The sequence below is a fragment of the Rhinolophus hipposideros genome (genome assembly GCF_964194185.1).
Source record: "Rhinolophus hipposideros genome assembly, chromosome: 21".
In the NCBI taxonomy this organism is placed as follows: Eukaryota; Metazoa; Chordata; class Mammalia; order Chiroptera; family Rhinolophidae; genus Rhinolophus; species Rhinolophus hipposideros.
In genome coordinates this window covers 22,304,834-22,319,395 of record NC_138067.1, presented here as the reverse complement: position 1 = coordinate 22,319,395, position 14,562 = coordinate 22,304,834, and the positions used below count along the sequence as shown (strand labels likewise).

Here is a 14,562-nt window from a genome sequence, read left to right as displayed (position 1 = left end):
CAGAGAGGTTCTGTATACTCAGGATGGCCCCAGAGCAGTGCCTGGGAGAGGGTTCGAGTGAGTGCCAGGCCGGAACCAAATGACATCTAGGTGGGTATGCAGGCCTCCGACAGGATGTGTGATAGGAGCCCCAGCAAAGGTCAAGACCAAAGTCTGTGGCCAGAAATGCCCCAATGGGTCCAGTCCTTTCCCTGCTGACAAGAGAGCTAAGCAGCAAGGAAGGGCCATTGCACTTTGGGTAAAAAGCAGGAAGCTGGGAACCTCTTCTCCAACCAGTGACCCTCCAGAGTTCCACAGGAGAATCGAAAGAAGGTGGGCACAAGGTAGGACCATGGGTTAGGACTTAGATGTATTTTGACTCATATTTAAAAATTATAGTAGCTACTTGATATATATGTATTATAAGTATTAATATATAATATATTATTATTATCTAATCTATATACTTATCATATAATCAGGTATTATATTCCCTCCGTCCTAACAACAGCCCTTCATGATGGGGAGGATATTTTACTGTTGAGGAAACACAGAGATGGTGCAGAGCCTGAATTTGAACTCAGGTCTGCAAATCTAAAGCCTGTGTTCTCTGTACTTCACCAGAGTGTTTTGAAGGACCCCAGAGGGATCAAGCGTTCCCTGGAAGCAGGGCCTCTGGCCAGCCCGAGCAACCCAGCCAAGTCCGAGTGGCCACTTGCGGGCAATGCTGTTAAGCAAGTGTCTTATACCAGATGTGGACACACCAGGACCCACTGATGAGATGTCAGCCTAGCCTAACATCTAATTTAGGGAGAGATGGACGCTTTGGGGATTGGATCTTAAATGCATCATGTTAGTGAAAGAAAGCCCTCCTTCCTGGGCTTTCTTCCTTACTCAGCAGACACCTGGGGTCATCCTGACTGGGCACACCCCTTCAGAAGTGTTTCCTTACTCAGAACCAGAAACGGCCTCCCTCTGGGCCTGGTTCTGCCCTTAGAACGAACCTCATCCTGTACAGCCCTTCAGAAAGACGTGTGTTCGCCCGTTAGTTCCCTGTGAGTGTCTGAACACCTGCTGTGTTAAGCACTGGGGACATGAAACGAAAGGCCATACCCTAGTGGGGACAAGTGAGTCAAACCGCAGCCATAGTTCAGTGTGATGAAGGGTGATGTGAAGGGCAGGGCAGGAGCCTTGAAGCCCAGGTCGTGGTGAAGGGCGTCTACAGGGGCTTCTCACATGGGCTGAATCTCCAAGGATGAGGAAGGCAGGGAGGGCATTCCAGTGAAAGAAACCTGAGCCAAATTAGGGATGTAGGAGGAGGGTGAATGTGACCCAGCTAAGGATCTGGGAGTGATTTGGTTTGGCCCAGTACAGGGTGACAGGGTGATGGGGAGACAGGGCAGGAATGTGGCCAGCAGGGTCAGGTCTTGAGGAACCTAGAGTGCTGTGTAGCAGGTTGGACTTTGCCTGAAGGTTATGATGTACCAGAGAAGGGTTTTACAGCGTGGGGGGACGGGCAGGGAGCTGGGGTTGTAGGCGGATGCAGTTACTGGAGCAAGAGGTGATAAGGTAATGGGGCATTTCAAGCAGTGAACTGACTTGAGAGAGAGATACCATATATATTTTTAATTGAGATGAAATTCGCATAGCATAAAATGAACCATTTTAAAGTGAACAATTCAGTGGCACTTAGTACGTTCACAATGTTGTGCAACCAATACCTCTGTCTAGTTCTAAAACATTTGCATCACCCCATAAGGAAACCCCATACCCATCGAGTAGTTGCTCCCCATTTTTCCCACCCCCAGCCCCTGGTATCACCAATCTGCTTTCTGTCTCTATACATTTGCCTATTGTGGACATTGCATCTAAATGGAATTGTACAATATGTGGTCTTCTGTATTGGCTTCTTTTATTTTGCCAAGAGATATTAAGGACGGTGAGCCAACAGAGCTTGGTGACTGGTTGGACACAAGACAGAAGGGTAAGTTAAGCCTTTGGTAATGTGTGGACATCTCCCCGAGGAAGGAACCCAAGAGGAGCAGCCTGGGGTGATGGGCCAGACAGGAAGGAAGAGGAAGATGATTGGCTTCATGTGGGAACTGTTGAACTGGGGGCCAGTGGACAGCTGCATGGAGATGCCCAGTAACAAGTGGCTGTCCAGGGACAGGGGCCATGGCTGGCATCTGGGATTGAGCAGAGAGCAGGTGAGAGGGCAGAGTCAAGGTTTCACCCTGGGGACAGACGCAGAATGTCCGCGATGGAGCCTGACAAAGGGCATCTAGAAAAGAGGAGAAAAACCACATGTCCCAGAAGGCAGAGAGGGAAGCTGTGTGTTCTAACTTATTGACCCCAGATCCTTTGAGAATCACTCCCCAGAGAAAATGCGCACAGGTGCATTATTTGGGATATTGTTTCAGCAAGTCACACTCTGGAATCCATCAAAAGACCCTCTGGGTGTTCATAAATCTCAGGTGAGGAACCTATGGGGTTGCAGATTCAAGAAGAGAGTGGTCACTAATGTCATATGCCACAGCCAAGTTAGAGATGAATTGAAAAAATTACTTAGATCTGGCAAGAAATACAAGAATGGCCTTTGCAGTTCTTCACAGAAGACAGACTTTAGGGGCTTGAGGAGCAAATGGAAGCAGCAGAGACTTGAGTCTGGCCTACCTGTTCAGTGGGCTTGTCTATGAAGGGACAGTCTACCATTGGACAGTCTTAAAGGCAAGCAGAAGGGCCAATGGAGAAGTTGGAGATGCCCAGGAGGGAAGGCAGGCTGAGGGCTCACACTGCCCGGCAGGGTGAGCCGGGCAAGTCATGTAAGTTGCCTCTACCTCCATATTCTCACTCATATGGACATGCCAGTGCTTTCATTGTGAGGTTGGAGAGAGATGAAATAGGAAGCAATCCATGTAATTACCTGAACAAGGCCTAGCGCGTAGGTACTGATCAATACATATTTCTCCTTCTCCTCTTTCTCCTTTTCCTCCTACTCCTCCTCTTCCTTCTTCTTCTTCTCATTATTATTACCACCACATCCAGTGCCCAGGTGCCTGGGGGCAAACCTCTTCCCTGAAGAGCAAGAAGGAAGTTCCAGGGTGGGGGCTGAATCTGGTGTATTTGAAGGTGGAAGGGAGCATGTGGAAGGAGCTGTTCTCCCCCCGCCCATCCCCAGGGCCTCTTTTCTCTGTGAAGTAGGAAGCTGGGTGGAAGGAGAGGAGGACTCTTGAGGGCACTGTGCACAGAGCTGAGCCTGGAGACATCAAAGGATCACCAGTCAGTGTTTGGGGTCCAGCTGAAGTTGAAGGCACCAGCCCCATGGCTATACAACTCTCCCTCCATGCTCAGCAGCTTGGGTATGGGGTGGGGACACAGGTTCTTGTACTGATCCAGGGTTGGGGGTTCATGGGGGCAGGTGATGGAGATGGAGTGAAGGTCTACAGAGAATGGCTATGTGTGGAAAACAGTTTGGTGGTTCCTCAAAAGGTTAAACATAGTTATGATATAACCGAGCAATGCCACTCCTAGGCATATACCCAAGGCAACTGAAATCATGTGTCCACACAAAAATTTGTACCTTAATGTTAATAAAAGCATTCCTCATCATAGCCAAAAAGTAGAAACAACTCAGATATCCATCAAATGACGAGTGGATAAACAAATGTGATCTACCCACACAATGGAATATTATTCAGCCTTAAAAAGGAGTGAAATTGTGACACATGCTACAACATGGATGAACCCTGAAAATATTATAAGGAAAAGCAGCCAGTCATAAAAGACTACATATTGTATGATTCCACTTGTATGAAATGTCCAGATGGGCAAATCCACAGATCGAAAGGAGATTCATTGTTCCCAGAGACTGGGAAATAGGAGGGGTTGGAGGCAACTCAGAGGCAGCTGCTAATGGATACAGGGTTTCTTCTTGGGGTGATAAAAATGTTTTAAAATTGCCTGTGGTGATGGTTGCACAGCTCAAAATATATGAAAGACCATTAAAGTGTACATTTTGAGTGAATTGTATGATATGTGAGTTATATTTCAATAAAGCTGTTATTTTAAAAGAGAGAGAGAAAATATGGCTGACGCATTGGCTTGTGGAGCAAAGAAGTAAAGCTAAGAGGATGAGGGTAGACTGGAGGAAACAGTAACAAGAGCTGAGGTCCCCTTGGAGTCAAAGAATGAGTGACGTGGAGAAAAGAAACGAGAGCCTCGGGACTGCAGTGCGTCCTCAGGGCTGGGTGTTGTGAGCCTTCCCCTTGAAGACCGGTACACCTCTCCAGTCTTCTGGTCTTCAGGTTAATCAACTTCCGTTTTTTGTCCAAATCTTCCTTCTATGCTACGATTTCAAGTGTCATCCATTGAGGTTTCTCTTCATGGGTTTTCCTGTCCCTCCTGCCCCCTGGTCCCGAGTTGTTAACATTTTTCATCAAGGACCGCCCCAGCTCTACTGGTTTAATTGGGACCATCCCTCCGTCTCCACCATGCCACTGCGGCAAGGTCACCCTTCTCCAGTGCCTTAGCCATTCGGACCGCTGTAACAAAACATCACAGACTGGGTGGCTTATAAACAACAGAAATTAATTGCTCCCAGTGCTGGAAGTTGGAAGTCTGAGACCAGGGTGTCAGCCTGGTCGGGTAAGGACCCTCTTCTAGGTCACAGACTTCTTGTTGCATTCTCACATGACCAAAAGGCCAAGGGAGCTCGGTGGGCCCTCTTTTATAAGGGGCACTAATTCTATTCATGAGGGCTCCACCCTCACGAGCCAGTCACCTCTCAAAGGCCCCACCTCTTAATACCATTGCCTTGGAGATTAGCTTTCAACTTAAGAAATTTGAAGGGGCATTCAGACCATAGCCCTAGGCAAAGGTCCAGTGCCAGCCCCAGCTACTCCTTAGTCCCTCTAAGGAAGATCTCGGATCTCTGGCCAGTGACCCCATCGTCCCCCGAGATTACCCCTCCAAGCCCAGCAAGGATCCTCGCAGCATCCTTCCCATTTTGACCCAAGAATCCCACTAGTGTGGCCTGGTCCCATAGCTACTGGACAGAGGGAAGCGCTCCCCAGGTGGCAGGGTGGTGACGTAGGATGTCTGGAGCCACCAGGCACTGTTGCCTGCTGGACGGTCTGCCCTGATCTTGTCTCTTTCTTGCCACCCCGCAGAGTACTCAGTAGCGATGCCTGAGTCTGTGTTCCCGGGCCTCTTTGTGCTGGGGATGCTCTTCTGGAGCCTAGTAGAGTACCTCATCCACCGCTTCCTATTCCATATGAAGCCCCCCAGCAAAAGCTATTACCTCATCACGCTGCACTTCATCATGCATGGCCAGCACCACAAGGTGAGCAAGGGCAGCCCCCGCCCCCCCGGGGCCTTGCAGCTGCAACCAACTGACAGGAGCTGCCAGTCTTTCAGCAAGTCAGGTTGGGAACAAGAGGAAATCAGGGCAGTTAGTATTGCTCGGGGGAGACCTGGGTCCTACTCTGAACGGGCGTGGACAGAGTGAGTATGTGTGTCCATGTGCCATCACTAGTTAACACGAGGCACTCTGCGGGTACCTTTCATGCCAATGTGTTGCCTTCCCAGACAACATCAGCCGTCCTAAGTGCCCCGCCTGGTGTTTGGTGGCGGAGCTCCTCTCTAGCACCCAGCAACTTCCAGAGCCAAAGTGGCCTCTTGAGCATAAAGCAGGAGTCTGAACCCTGAGCATCCTGCCCACATCACAGCCGCCTCTGTGTTCTTGGACCGTGTTTCAGGTCCCATCCTGGCTTGGAAATTAGGAGGAGGACAGTTTCTCTAGGGCTTTCAGGCATGGGCCCTGCCCTCCCCAAAGCCACTGACAGTGCCATGACCATTCGCTGCCCGCTCGCTCGCTGGGTGTCTGGGCTGCTCCGACTCCACCCTCTGAGGGGGGGGTGTCTGCTGTGACTTCAGGCAGACTCCAGGCTGCCGTCTGACACTTGAGCCTCTTCCTCCACAGGCACCCTTTGATGAGTCCCGCCTGGTCTTCCCCCCTGCGCCAGCTTCTCTGGCAATCGCCTTCTTCTACTCAATCTCACAGCTCCTCCTGCCCGAGGCGGTGGGGGGCACCGTGTTCGCTGGGGGACTCCTGGGCTATGTGCTCTATGACATGACCCATTACTACTTGCACTTCGGCTCGCCGCACAAGGGCTCCTACCTGTACAACATGAAGGCCCACCACGTCAGGCATCACTTTGCACATCAAAAGTCAGGTGAGCACCGGCCAACATTTCCCAGCCTCTATTCATTTATTTATTTGACTGCTACCCTTAAACCCCTTCCAAAGGCCAGGCACTGTTCTAGGTAATGGGGATACGCAGACGGCAAGGCAAGCCTGGGGCGCCCATCCTAGTATCTGGGGCGGGGGTGCTGGGCAAAGACAGATAGACAAGGAAATCAATCAACAGTAAAAGATAATTCAGACAGCGATAGGTGCCACAAAGAAAATACAACAAGATGATGTTAGAAGAACCATGTAAGTTGAAGGAAGGGTCCAGCTTTGTCTAATAAAATATGCAAGTCACAGATGTGATTCTTAAATTTTCTAGTGGCCACATTTGCCAGTAAAAATAAATGGATGAAATTCATTTTAATAAGATATTTTATTAAGCCAACCATAACCACATGTTATTTCAACATGTAATCAATATAAAACATTGTTAATGAGATATTTTACATTCTTTTTCTTGTATTAATTTTTTGATGTCTGGTGTGTATTTTACACTTATAAGCACATCTCAATTCAGGTGCTAAATTTTCATTGGAAATATTTGATCTATTTTTAGAGTTTATAAAATTTACAGTAAAAAAAAAAAATGTAGGTTCACATACCTGAGTTGTTCCAAATGTGTTTAAAAGCTTTCCAGTAACTGAATCGAGTGTAAGTTTTTAAATTGAAATTTAGGTTAACTAAAATGAAATGAAATTAGGAATTTAGTCCCTCTGTAGCTCTAGCCACATTTCCAATACTCAGCAGTCACAAGGGCCAGTGGATACAGCTTTGGACGGCAGAACACTAGGTAAAGTGACCCAGGAAGATGTCACTGCAGAGATGTCATTAGAGCGGAGACCTAAATTAAGAGAAGCCAGCATCTGACGTCTGGGGAAAGAGCGTCTCAGGAACAATAGGTGTAAAGCCTTGAAGCAGGAATGAAGGTGGCATCTTCAAAGAGAAGGAAAAGGCTGGAGTATGAAAGACGGGGGAGGAAGAGGCAGTCAGGGGCCTGGCTTTCCCAGGAAGTCAGGCCACATAAGGAATTTGGTTTTTTTCCAGTGGCATTTTGGGTGACTAGAAACAGAGATATTCTGCTCTTGACTTGTGTCAGGATGGCCCTGAGAAGTGGGGAGGCCAGTGGGGACCGATGGCACAATCTTCCCGAGTGCTGTCCCTACTCTGACTCCCCAAGCAGACTTATCCCCCTCCGTCAGCAGTGCCTCACCTTCTCCCCATTCATCTCCCTCTCTAGGATTTGGCATCAGCACTAAATTTTGGGATTACTTTTTCCACACCCTTATGCCGGAAGAACCCCACCCGAAGATGCAGTGACAACTCCCACCCCGTTGTGGCCCCTGTCCTGTCCCCACCCCATCCAGATCCTGCAAAGACCGTTTGCTTGGCCAGGCAGGATGAGCTTGGTGGAGGGTGCTGGGGAGACCCTGAAGACCGGCCTCCTGACCCACCACAGAAGGGTCATGTCCACTTGGTGGCCAAATGGCCGTCGAGGACTAGCTCTTTCCTGCAGCATTCCTGCCTCTCCACCAGCACCCCTGCCCGAGCCTTAGCCCGCAGGACTGCTTTAGGGCCTGAGCGACAGTGTCAGCCCCAAGGGGAATGAAGGCAACGGACCCCTGTGACTGACCCCCTGACAGGCCTGTGTCCCACTGGTGTCTTAGCGCCTTCTGCTCTCTGGGAGCCGCCCCCCCTGTGGAGCTGCCTGTGTTCACACGGAGTGGGGTCTGCAGGGCCTCTGGCCCTAGTCTTCCCCACTTGACCTTCCTGGGGACGATGTGGTGGCTCTGGCTGCTTTCCGGAGGAGTAGAGAACTCTGAGGTGGACGAAGGTCTTTCACAAGAAGAGACAGCATGATGCCTCGCCCAGGCCACCCCAGATCCCAGGCAGTGCCTTTGTCCAAACTAATGCCAGCTGTACCACCAGATGCCTCCGGCTGAGACACACCCAGCACCCACATGCCGGGCCCTCACCTGCCAGTGCAGATGGGCCGAGGGTAGCTGGCATAGGCCTCCAGGCTGGCAGGAGCCCAGGCCCCTTTCTTCAGGAACCATCAGCTGCTCTATCCATCTCTTCCTGCCTCCAGAATCACACAGCATTTCTCCAAGGGAAGCTAAAGAGGCCTCTCCATGGGTGGGAGCCCCACCCCATCCTCGGCCAGTCTTGATCTCCACGTGGCACGGGGGGCCCCTGCTCCCCCACTCAGGACCCTTCCAGTTAGTGCCTCCTGAAGCCAAGAAGGAGCCTTTATGTGGTGCCTTAGCTCTGTTTCCCCTTTGCTTCCCTGTTCCACCCGCCCCCACCCCAGCAGATGAGGTTCCAGCTCCTTCTTCCTCATAACCAAAACCCTCACTGCTCATCAGAGGGTCCTATTTATAAACTATATAAATGCCCTTAGTCTGGCCCCAGACCGAGTAGCTGTTCAGATTGCCCTTTCTAATCCTATGTGTCGAGCTTATGTAAAAATTTTTCCTGTTTTTGTTCCCTTCTTACCCACAAACCGTTACTACTTGAAACTTTAAAAAAAAAAAACTCGAGCATAAAGCCTAATGAGAAGCAGTTTGACCGATCCTGTGATTTGTACTGTTTACTGTGGAGTTATTTAAAGATTTCGGAATAAATATAGAAACTACAGTTGTGAAATAAAGGTGTAAATAAATTGTATATTTTGAAAAATAAAAACATTGAAAAAAGAAACCAACAAAGATTGGTTGCTACTTACTGATGTCTGTTCACCTGACTGTGTCATGTAGGGTGGGAGATGGGGTGGTCGGTCCAGAGGGAGGCGTACTGATCACTGACCAGCAGACTTGTGGGGGCACAGTGATGATTAAAAGCTAACCAACGCTTATTTTCTTACTTGCTTTTATTGCTGTTTTAAAATTCTCTGCAGACAGCATCTCCCTTCACTGCCTACACACGGGAGGGTGGGGGGTATCACTTCCATCAACTGCCCTGCTATACCACTGGGGAGACGTTTCTCCCTGAATGTGTCAGACCCCAACTGAGATTCCAGTTGACTAAAACAAAGGAGGACAGTTCTAGCAACAAATACCTACAGTGGGAATCGGAACTTCAGGCCAGCTCAGTCCACGTGAAACGGTTTCTCAGGATGTCTTCCCAGCCAGCACACCCGAACCACCTGCGAACCTGTCAAAAAACAGACCCAAGCTTTCAACACTCAAGAGTCTAATTCAGTAAGCCCAGCAGAGGTGGGCTCTGGGTTTACCTATCCAAGGACGCAGAAGCTGAAGTGGAAGCAGGCTCAGAAGAGGAGGCAGACGCAAACTAGTGTTGGTGAGGTTCTGGCAACATGGAGGGAGCCCCACCTTTGCTGCCTCTCCCTGCTCTGGCAGCCATGCTTTATCCCTGCAGCTCCTGGCCCGAAGATGAGTGCCAACTGTTTGAGCCACCCATCCCTCTAGCTCCTGGAATCTGTAGCAGCAGAAATCACAACGTCCATTTCCTAGATGGTATTAGGAAGCTAACTACGCAACATCACACACAAGGGGAAGGAAAACCCAAAAGGAAGAACAAAGGAACATCACACACAAGGGGAAGGAAAACCCAAAAGGAAGAACAAAGGAGATCAACGAGTTGTGAATATGCAAGTGCCCCAGAGAAAAGTCTACGTTGAGCAAGTCTGAACAAAAAATTAATTAAAAGAAAACTTATTTAAAAAGTTTGGAAAAGAACTAGTAAGAAACAATAAAATCTAAGTGAGTTTGTAGCATGGTAATGAGAATATTTAGGGGGGGAAATTGTGGGAAAAAGATCCACAAAACTAAGCCAGCCTATTAATAAAAAAGGTCCACTCAGTGAACGTTGGATGGATTCCCCCAGAGCTTCCTGTGCCCACTGTACCTTCCCAGAGGGTTAGCAATTTCCACAAGGCCTTTGGAATAGAATATAGGAGGTGCCACGAAGCCCTTAACCTCAAGCTTGTTGACACTCATGGTATAGTCCATACTCAGTGACCCTCGGGTAGATTCAGATAATTTTATCATCAAGTGCAAGAGACATAAGCAAGAGTCAAAGATGAGACGCTAAAGCAAGCATGGGACATTATCAAAATGCCAACACATCTAACATGAGGAGAAAGCCTGGAACTGATGTCATGTGATTATGTTTATTTCTGTAGTGGGAGAAGATAGAAAAATCATCAAGAAAGTTTAATGTTTGCTCAGGCAAAGGCCATTTAAATTCTGGTCAATGTAAAGTAAATATGCAGGTTGACCGACTCTTAATGATCCTACCAATTTACCTTACCTGATTCTCTAGCAACAATCCAGCTGCCCTGGCAGAGGACGAGCCCATAGCCATTATATTTATTTCTGGCGTTGTACTTCCAAACATGCTGTCTTTTGGGCATTTCCTGGTTGACTTGAAGAATTGCTTTCTTAACTGACTTTGTTCCACTTCTTGATTGGCTCTGGCCTCCAATCTCTGCCTTTAAACTTTGTACAATTTATTATTGTGCCAGCACACTGCCCAACGTGTGGCAGTTTCCAATAAATGTTAGTCTTGCCTCTATCAGATCTCTGGAAGGTTACATTATTTGGTCCTCACTTCTCCACCTGTTCCCTTGCCTCTGCTGCCCTCTGGTGGCAGCATGAGGTTCTGCCCACTTAAGACTGCCCTCACTGTCTTGAAATCAAATGTCCGTGACTGTGAAATTCCAGCACTTTTCCACCTTACCTGTTCTCTTGTCTTACTGTTTTGTCTCGTTTATCATTTTTGATAGGAAGTTGGAACTATGTATGTAAACTTTCCAGTTCTAACTTTCTATATAAGATAGGATGGCTGCAAAAATTTGGAGCTTTCTTTAGAGTCAGGTGATAACAGCATAATGAATAAATTTTATCTGTTAAGGGTGCTACAGCATGAATGTGAAATTTGGAAAACTGCGGGACTGGTATCCTCTGTCCATCACAGATACCTTATGAGCTTGTAGGAGGGAAAAAGAGGAAACGATAAGAAAAAGAAAACAAAATTGTTTTGGCAAAAGAATAAGGGGTAGGGGTGTGATCCTGTCTTCATTTAGGTTCCCTAAAAGGTAAAACCTAAAATAAGAATATGGATGCAGGTAGTTTATTTGGGAGGTGATTGCAGAAATGAAGATTGGGAAGTATTAGAAAGGGAAAGGAGGGGAGCTGTGTAAGTATGAGTATGTGAGCTTCTCATGGAGATTCTGCACGGACATCTTGAGAAGCAGACAGAATACCTGCCAGAACGGTCCACCTAAAGGACATGAGGCTGGAACATTTATCCACCTGTTTCCTCTCCTAATGGTTGAGGATTAGGAGTGTCGACTCCCTCCTTACTTATGGGCGGTCCTGGCATACAAGCCAACCAGATTCTTTGGCTTTGACAAAAACCCTGGAGCTGAAAGATGGGTGTGTGCATTTGAAATGGGATGCAGTCAGGACAAATTGTGTGTAAACTTGCTAAAACCCATCCACCAGAACTATGGCTGAAATCAAAGCTGAGACAGTGTTCACGCAGAACCTTCCACCACAACTGAGGTTAAGACCAGAGATAGAAGGGACATGACAAAGATCTCCAGATGTATCTGCTGCCGACCCCCCAGTTCTATATCCTCAATGTAAGACTGAGCCAGAAGCAAACCTCATGGTATAGTCCGAAAGTAAAATTGCCTGCATGGAGCAGAGAAAGACTCTTTTGAGAATACAGAACCACAACCATAGTCTTCATGGAGGTTTAAGGACTGAATTCACGCAAACTGCATCATCTGAAACACCTCAAGTCCAAAATTTGGTGTGAAATATCCCTGGCTGGTAAAGCCACAAGGCTCTCAGAAAAAGCACTTTGAAATTTCTGTGGAGAAATGCAACTTCAAGCCAGGCCTTAAAAAATTCCCACAGATAAAATTCCAAGGATTATAAACTCATGATAAAAACAAAACACACAAGGAATGAAGGCACTAGTAAAAGCTGATGGAAACAACATGCGACAGAAATGTACCCACAAAAACATCAGACATTAGAATTATGAGATGTGCTAGATATCTTCCATTTGCCCTCCACATCCACTCTCTATCTCTCCCCATCCCACCCAGTACCCTGTGAGGCTGGTCTGTTTGAACTGCATCTGTGTGTTCCTTTGCTCATTGGCTGCCAGTTTTTCTGCAGATACAGGTACTGGCAAGAGATAGGCAGGATGGAGAAAGGTGAGGTCCAGATGTTAATTCCCATAGCTCTTCAATTTCTTTCAGCAATGTTTTGTGGTTTTCAGTGTGCAGGTCTTTTCATGTACTTGGTTACATCTATTCCTAAATAATTTGTTCTTTTTACAGCTATTGTAAATGGAATTGTTTTCTTAATTTCCTTTTTGTATTTTTCATTGCGGGTGTACAATAGAAACAACTGATTTGTGTGTGTTAATCTTGCAACTCTCCTGCAGCTCTGCTGAATTCATTTATTAACTGTAATACTTTTTTATGGATTCTTTGAGTTTTCTACAATACAAGATTATGTCATCTGTGAACAGAGATAGTTTTACTTCTTGTCCAATTTGGATGCCTTTATTTTTTTCTTGACTAATTAATTGCTCTGGCTAGAACTTCCAGCAAAATGTTGAACAGCAGTGGTGAAAATGAGCAAGTATTCTTGCTCCTGATCTTAGGGGAAAGCTTTCAGTCTTTCACCATTAGGTGTGATGGTAGCTATGGGTTTTTCATAAATGTCCTTTATCATGTGCACAAGTTCCCTTCTATTCCTGGTTTGCTGAGTCTTTTCATCCTGAAAGGGTATTTATTGAATGTTGTCAAATGTTTTTTCTGAATCAGTTGAGATGATGATGGGGTTTCCCCCCCCCTCTTTGTTCTATTAATGTGGTGTATTACATTGATTTTACATGTTGAGCCACCCTTGCATTTCTAAAATAAATTTCATTTGGTCACGGTATATAATCCTTTAATACGTTTTAGGATTCAGTTTTCTAGTATTTTGTTGAAGATTTTTGCATCTATATTTGTCACTGATATTGGTTTGTAGTTTTCTTTCTTGTGGTGTCATTGTTTGGTTTTGGTATCAGGGTAATGCTAGCCTCATAAAATGTGTTAGGAAGTGTTCTCTCCTTTTCTGTTTTTGGAGGAGTTTGAGAAGGATTGATGTTGTCATTTTGAAATGTTTGGTAAAATTCACCAGTGAAGCCATCTGGCCTGGACTTCTCTTTGTTGGGAGGGTTTTGATTACTGATTCAATCTCTAGTTATAGGTCTGTTCATATTTTCTATTTCTTCTTGAGTCAGTTAGGTAATTTATGTATGTCTAGGAATTTATCTATGTCATTTAGGTTATCTAATTGGTTGGCATAAAATTGTTCATAGTATTCTTTTATAGTCATTTTTATTTCTTTTTTATTGTGGGAAGAACACTCAACATGAGACCTACCCTCTTGACAAGTTTTTAAGTGTACAATACATTATTGGTGACTATGAGTAATGTACAACAGATCTCTAGAGCTTATTGTGCTTGACTTTGTGCCCTTGATTGGTAACTCCACGTTTCCCTGTCTCCACAGACCCTGGCATCATTCCACTTTTTGATTCTATGAATTTTACACACCTCATGTAAGTGGGGTCATGCAGTATTTGTCTTTTTGTGATTGGCTTATTTCACTTAACATGTTGTCCTTAAGATTCATCCATGTTGTTGCATATGGCAGGATTTCCTTCTTTTTAAAGGGCATTGTGTGTATATACCATATTTTCTTTATCTGTTCATCTGTTGATGGACATTATCTATTTTAAATAATACTGCAATGAATATCTTGAACATGGTTGTTCAAGAGTTGTTTAATTTCCACATATTTGTGAATTTTCGAGTTTTCCTTCTGCTATTGAGTTCTAATTTCATTTTATTGTAGACAGAAAAGATACTTGGTATGATTTCAATCTTCTTAAATTTGTTAAGACTTTTTTGTGACCTAACATGAGATCTCTCCTGGGCAGAATAGAAGCTGCGTGTCACTCCAGAGCTTCGTGCTCCAAACCTTCCCTTGGAATCTGGCTGAAGCTAGTCTCCGCTGGGACCACATACTTGCTTAGCTTTTATATTTCCCTGCCATATACTACCTTGAGAGCCTCCCTTCAGTAAATCACATGTATCTGAATCTCTCAGACTCTGCTTCTAGGGAACTTGACCTAAGATAAGGCCCCTGATGATACAATAGATAGAGAACAATAGTAGAGACAAATAAATGAATAAACAGGCACCCCAGACGTCTTCCACCTCTGCCTTTCTAACCCAAAAAGTCTTGTCAGACAATCCAATTCTGTCCTTTTAGAGGAAAATAATCTGATGAGTAAAT

General features: G+C 46.1%; 1 protein-coding gene across 1 annotated transcript in view; it reads left to right on the top strand.

The window, feature by feature from the left end:
- Positions 1-8,949, top strand: part of FA2H (fatty acid 2-hydroxylase) — a 46,368-nt gene extending 37,419 nt beyond the window's left edge. The window contains exons 5-7 of the mRNA XM_081031430.1: positions 5,148-5,320; positions 5,960-6,212; positions 7,467-8,949. Of these exons, the coding sequence (XP_080887556.1) occupies positions 5,148-5,320; positions 5,960-6,212; positions 7,467-7,546 (506 nt within the window). The 3' untranslated portion in view covers positions 7,547-8,949. The remainder of the gene's footprint in view (positions 1-5,147; positions 5,321-5,959; positions 6,213-7,466) is intronic.
- The last annotated feature ends 5,613 nt before the right edge of the window (positions 8,950-14,562 follow it).